A 6,464-nucleotide genomic window follows, 5' to 3' on the forward strand; every position below is an offset into this window, starting at 1 on the left:
TGCTGAACCTTGACACCATATACAGAGAAGGGAGTTCAGAACTTTTTCTCAGATCTTAATGTATAATGGACAATTTAATAGAACATGAGTGTGGTGGGAATGTGTCTACACGTCTCTATAAGTGTGTGCAAGCCACCCACCCATAGTTCGTATGCACTAGGTATAGCCTCTTACCAAAGGCTAAACGTGTGTGTGAGAACTGTCAGCGCTGGTGAAAGCACTTTGACAAGGTTATTCAAAATAAAACTCTTCTTTATTAAGGTTAGTCAAGGTTAAAACTAGGCAACCAGCCAGCAAGGCACTGGGCTGACTGTCAAAATAATACAGCTCTATTTCCTACAGAGAAAGCTAAGAAAGCACATAGATAAACGAACAGAGTTTCCCCCCCAAAGCATGCAACTGAAGGCCTTCTGGGTTTAACTGTAAGGCTCAGGAGAGACAACGCCTCTTCTTGATTCCAAGAGAGTCAGTGAAGGTCTGCTGAGAGTGACCAGAATTTATACAGAATGATCAAAGGGGTTTCCATTTGTAAATTTACATCAATCAACATTTGATGTTGAGATCATTGACAGGAAATTGCTTCTCACAGTCCAAACGTTACATTTCTGAGAGTATTCTAAGTCTCCATTTATCCATTGTTCTTGCCATTCTGTTGGTGCTTTTTCACCTTTGTCCAATACCGCGTTCCAACCGGAGATTTACTTCGGACAACCTGGCTTCTCTTCTCTTTGGGATTAAAGTTGGCTTCAGCTCCTTCCGCCTGTAGATCCTCTTCTTTTCTCTCCCCTTCCTCCTCTTCTTCTTCTTCTTCCTCTTCTTCCATTCCAAGTTCTCCCCCCTATTTTCCTAGAAAATCTTCCGCTTTAAAAATAGATGTAATCCAGTATTTTTTCCCTTGATAGGTAAAGTCCATGCCCTCTGGAAATAACCATCTGTATTGAATGTCATTTTTCTTCAGCAACCATGTTAATTTAGCATATTCTCTTCTTTTTTCCCTAACCCTACAGGGAATTTCCTTCAGGACTTTTATTTCGGTTTCAAAGGAAACAAAGGTTTGAGAACCTGAAGAAACAAATAAATTTACAAGAGAATATTATGATGTCTAAAGTAAATAATGATGGAGCAAAAAGAAGACTAAAAATGTTACAACATCAGATGAATTGTTTATTGAAAGACGAGATAGCAAAGAAATTATACTTTGCAAAACAAAACTTTTTTGAAAATGCTAACAAACCCACTAGATGGCTAGCCTATAAAATTAGTTAACAGAAGGAAAGAACTTTTATTAAAGTCTTGAGAAAAAATGGGAAGGAAATCTATAGAAATGAAGAAATCAAGAAAGCTATGGAGGAATATTATAAAACGCTATACGGGAAAACGACAGTGAGCACGGATAAAATCCAAAGTTATTTGGAAAAATATAAATTGCAAAAACTTACAGAAGGACAAAGAAAAATATTAAACCAACAAATTTCAATGATGGAAGTGGTCGAGGCAATTCCTACAGTAAACTTACCCATCTCAGTAGGGTTGCTGCTAGGTCATCCATGGCCACTGTTGGGGGTGGGGGTGGGGTGGTAGGGCTGCTAGATCCAGGTTGGGGAACCCTGGAGATTTGGGGAGGGCAGGGGGGCCTCAGTGGGGCACAGTGCCCTAGAGCCCACCTTCCAAAGCCTCCATTTTCTCCAGGGGGACTGACCTCTGTCGTCTGGAGATGAGCTGTAATTCCAGGGGATCCCCAGGTCCCACCTGGAGGCTGGCAGCCCTAACTTTCAGTCACCTCTTGAAAGATTCCAGTTTTTTGCTCCATACACACACATGTAAGTGAATTCCCCACTGCAGCTCACGTTGTTTTGTTTGTGTGGTAAACACCATGCCCCTCTTGACCTAGATGGGATCCTTCTTATCACCTACTTCATGTTACTTATTAGAAGTAAAAAGTGAATAGGGGGGTCAGGGAATTCGTTTGGGCAAGAAAGGCCTTGGATACCCTGAAATATGGATGATGCTTCCACGATATCATAGGGGCTACACAAATGGATTGGAAGAAGAAGAGGAGGAAGAGGAAGAAGAGGAGGAAGAAGAAGAGGAGGAGGAGGAGGAGATTGGATTTAGAGATTTGGGAGGAGGAGACCAAAGACCTACTAAATCCATTGTTCAAACCCCACCATGTTTTGGCCCCTTCTTTCTATCCAATAGAATCTGATTTGAGCCTCACCTGCCTCTGGGGACCGGATGAAGCTGATGAGCTCCTGGCAGAGGATATAGTGAAGGCACAGGTTGGTTTTGCAGAAGTAGGGTAGCCGATGTTTCTCCATCCAAGTCAGTAAGCCTTTGGGCTTTGAGACCTGCATTGTCGCCCCCCCGGGAAAAAAAAACGGTTGATGAGACTTGAAGAAACAATCAAAGTCAATTATCCTTAAGGGGAATGCATGGGATCTGTAAAATCTTTGCTGTCTTGGAATTTAAAGCCTAGAGGGAACTTCTTAATTTATCATGTTCTTTACAAGGTGAAGAGAAACTGCTGAAGAGGCAGTGGCATTGCCAGCAGGATGGCTAGGAGTACATTTTGTACCACTTTCACCTTTTAATTCCCAAATTATGAACCAAGTAAACTCAAGGGCAAAAGGAGGAGAGGGAAAGTTTTGATAGAGGTGGGTGACATCAAGTCACAGCTGGCTCATGGCTACCTCGTAGGGTTTTCAAGGCAAGAGACATTTGGAGGTGATTTGCCATTGCTTGCCCCCACAACATGACCCTGGTATTCCTTGGACATCTCCCATCCAAATACTCTACACCGCATGCCACTTTCGCTTTCTTTGATCATTGGGTTCTATGGTACCTTGTGCATAGATTTATGGCTGTTCAGGGGTGACTTCGCAGTCAGTACAGCGTTGCCCCGGGGTATCTGAATGGGGTTTTGAGCGGCACCTTTTCCTTCCTCTGCTTCTGATTCCAAGGGAACAATAAGCAGAAAACTTGACACAGCTGCACTGATCTCCATCAGTTCCTCCACCCCTATTTCCCCCTCTGTATTTATCACCTCGCCATGAATTACTTGGCTCAGGCGGCTAATGACCATGGAGGCAAGTACTGACACAGGAAAATCTGCATACCAATGATCAGAGGCAATGCAATGAACACAGATATTCCGAAGAAGGGGGAACCAGGTCGAGTACTAATAAAATGTGGAGCGAATGCCAGATGCAGAATGGACCAGAGATTGAGTAAAAAATGTGGGGAAAGGATGGGGAAACTTTGACTCTTCCAGCACTCCTTGGTGTCTGGATACTGGGCAGATCTTCCTTATTGATGCACAGGTTGGGTTCCCACTCCACAGAGAGAAGCAACTAAAGACTGATTCATATAACTGCTTCATCCCGTCACGGCTCAGCATACACAGGGGTGGTTGCAAGGCTGTTTTTGCAATGCATGGGGGGGGGTCAGAATATTCTGAAGGGAATGCAGTTGGTTCAGGAGTCTGCAAAGCTCAGCCCAGCTCCCACATGCACCAAGGATGCTTGTCTGAGTCGTCAGCCAGGGCTCAATAAACAACAACTGGAGCTGTCCTGGGAAGGCAAAGCCTTAGGCTGCCTCCACAGTGCATCTACCAAGTCACAAACACACTTTATTTATCTATTTATTTATTTACATTTACGAATTGCCTAATCCCCACAGATGTGGGGCTCTCAGCAATGGACAATTCTAAAACAATTAAAACCATAAAGCCATATCCAATATATTATACACAGCGGTATACTATAACAAGTGGCGAATTTGTATTTTGTAGTTCCCTCCCGTTCCTGGACTGTGAGTGCTTCCAGGGCACGGGGAGGGAATAACTCACAAGGGAGAGGAGAGTCAGGTAGGTAGGGCAGGGTGCCGGCCGTGATGCAAACCATCGCTGTCCTCCACCAAACGCCTGGTGGAACATCTCTGCCTTACAGGCCTCACAGGGCCCGGATGTCATTCAACAGAGAGTCCCACCAGGTCGAGAAGGCCCCGGCCCTGGCTGAGGACAGCCGGATCTGTAAGCCATTCTGTGAAGAGCGTAATGCCCTCCCGGGGGTATAGGACAGATCCCCAGTCAGACCACTGGTCTACCAAATTCACTATTCTGATTGGCAGCACCTCTCCAGGGTCTCAGGCAGAACAGTTTCACACCACCTAACTGTGTGCAAAGTGGCATCAAGTTTGCAGCCGGCTGCCCTGATCTGGATAGGCCAAGTGACCTCGTCGGATCTCAGAAGCTGAGCAGGGCCAACGCTGGCAAAGTACTTGGATGGGAGACCTGCTTGGAATACCAGAGGTGGGAGGCGGAGGCAGGCTTGAGCACACAATGTCAGGTAGCCCTGTCATGAATCTGCAATGTGGAGGGGTGCCCTCCAATGTTCCCTCTAAGGTGTGGAGTCTTGTGAGCAAAAATTCTACTTTGCGAGCTTCTGGCATTAAAGTTGTGAGCGAGCAATTTGGCTACTGCATACATTAGTTTGCTCTGGAGCCCTCCTTCCTGAGCGAAGACAAAAATGTGTGAGCCGGGGGCTAAAAAACTGTGAGCTAGCTCACAGTAACTCAGCTTAGAGGGAACACTGGTGCCCTCCTCCTCGTTCTAAGTTCTTCCCTGTCCAGCTACTGTGCGCTATCTCAGGCTTGACCTTGTAGTCTCCAGCTGTAATTTACTCGGCTGGGAAAGTACCGGCTTTTCGCTTGCTTGCTTGCTTTTGCCCGCGTGTGGGAACTATAATCATTGGCTTCCGCTCATTGGGGGGGATGTTTGATTTCACTATGTCAGAGGCCCTTATACTGAAGGCCATTCCTGACACAAGCTGTATACGTGTTATTTAGTACTGGAATCACTAATAAAGCAGTTATCTTCTTCTGAAGCCCTGTGTGGTGTGACCTGCCTAAGGACCCTCACACACACACACACACACACACGAAAAATACAAACCCCCGCCCAAAAAAAAGGTCAGCAGCTGACTTATGGTGACCCCACTGAGTTTTCAAGTCAAGAGTTGGTTTGCCCAACAGCCTGCCTCTGAGTTGGAACCCAGGACTCTCCTGGCGGTCTCCCATCCAAATACTAATCAGGACCGACCCTGCTTAGCCTTCCGAGATCTGTCAATATTGGGCTAGCCTGGGGCCACATCATCTACTACCTGATGTTTCTAACTGGAGGTGACAGGGATTGAACCAGGGACATGACTGCACACAAACCAGAGGCCTTAACACTGAGCCACTGCCCCTCCCAAAGTCCGCAGCTCTTTTTCCAGACACACTGATGAGAAATGTCACCTTAATAAAACACTGGAAGAGCATGAGAGGTTCCAGCCATCCAGTGTCCCAGAAGCATGACAAAAATGAGAATGGAGACTACTCCAAATTCCACGTATGAAGACTGATTGCTAACGGTGTAAGCGCAGTTACAAAGCATAACCCATTTGGTCAAACTGAACCTACTTGGCAAAGTGTCAGACACCAAAATGGTTGTGTGAGCTAACCCAAGATTTAATATTTTGCTGCAGTGAAGTCAGACTGCTTTGCAGAGGCTTTGACATTGGAAGACACTTTCCCAATGATTTTGGCAATGGTCTTCAGATCTTTTAAAAACTGATTACTTCAGGTTTGATAAACGGCCACATATTAGAAGGTTAATATTTATCTGTGTCGTACTCCAGGGACTTTAAGTGGAGTCTCCCATCACTATGTGCAAAGGTGCCAGCGCTGGGAAATCCTGAAACTCACATGGTTGCACGGTAATTCGGGCCAAAGATACCACTGGCGAGTCCTGAACATGAAAAGGGGCGTCTGACCAAACACCTGCGGAGAAAGAGAGAGAGAGAGAGAGAGAAAATCTGTTTAATAAAGACGGGCCATCACTAGGTTCTATGGGGTGTGGTTATGCAGCATCGCACAGCACAACAGAACAAGGCTGGAGATAGGGTTAGGCCCTGTCTGCAACCATGTTCTGCCTCGGTCCCTGAGCACATCCTATTCGTCCATTCTGCATTCCCTCCTGATTTTACTTTCACTTTGTTTCAGGGCTTTCTCTTGTTTGGTGTAGTGGTTAAGTGTGCGGACTCTAATCTGGGAGAACCGGGTTTGATTCCCCACTCCTCCACTTGCACCTGCTGATGTGACCTTGGGTCAGTCACAAGCTCTGGCACAGCTGTCCTTGAAAAAGAGCAGTTTGTGTCAGAGTTCTCTCAGCCCCACCCACCTCACAGGGTGTCTGTTGTGGGGAGGGGAAGGGAAAGGAGTTTGTAAGCCGCGGGGTATAAATCCAATCTCGTCTCTTCTTCTTCTGCATTTGTCTTCCAGGAATCTGCATTCAGACTGCTTCCAGTACACTGTTTCCCCCACAGATACCAAAACTCCTTTTGCAGCGATTTTTTGTTCTCATCCACTTTCCAACCGCTAATCCTTTCTAAACTGGAATTATTTCTGCGGGTATTTAAGTACTG

General features: G+C 45.9%; 1 protein-coding gene across 1 annotated transcript in view; it reads right to left on the bottom strand.

Moving 5' to 3' along the window:
- Positions 1–5,820, bottom strand: part of RGSL1 (regulator of G-protein signaling like 1) — a gene marked incomplete at both ends in the record, with an annotated part of 26,156 nt that extends 20,336 nt beyond the window's left edge. Inside the window, 2 exons of the mRNA XM_015410697.1 lie at positions 2,219–2,348; positions 5,746–5,820. Coding sequence (XP_015266183.1) covers positions 2,219–2,348; positions 5,746–5,820 — 205 coding nt within the window. The remainder of the gene's footprint in view (positions 1–2,218; positions 2,349–5,745) is intronic.
- Between the last annotated feature and the right edge of the window lie 644 nt (positions 5,821–6,464).

This window comes from Gekko japonicus, unplaced genomic scaffold (assembly GCF_001447785.1).
Source record: "Gekko japonicus isolate JY-2015 unplaced genomic scaffold, Gekko_japonicus_V1.1 scaffold6397, whole genome shotgun sequence".
NCBI lineage: Eukaryota > Metazoa > Chordata > Lepidosauria > Squamata > Gekkonidae > Gekko > Gekko japonicus.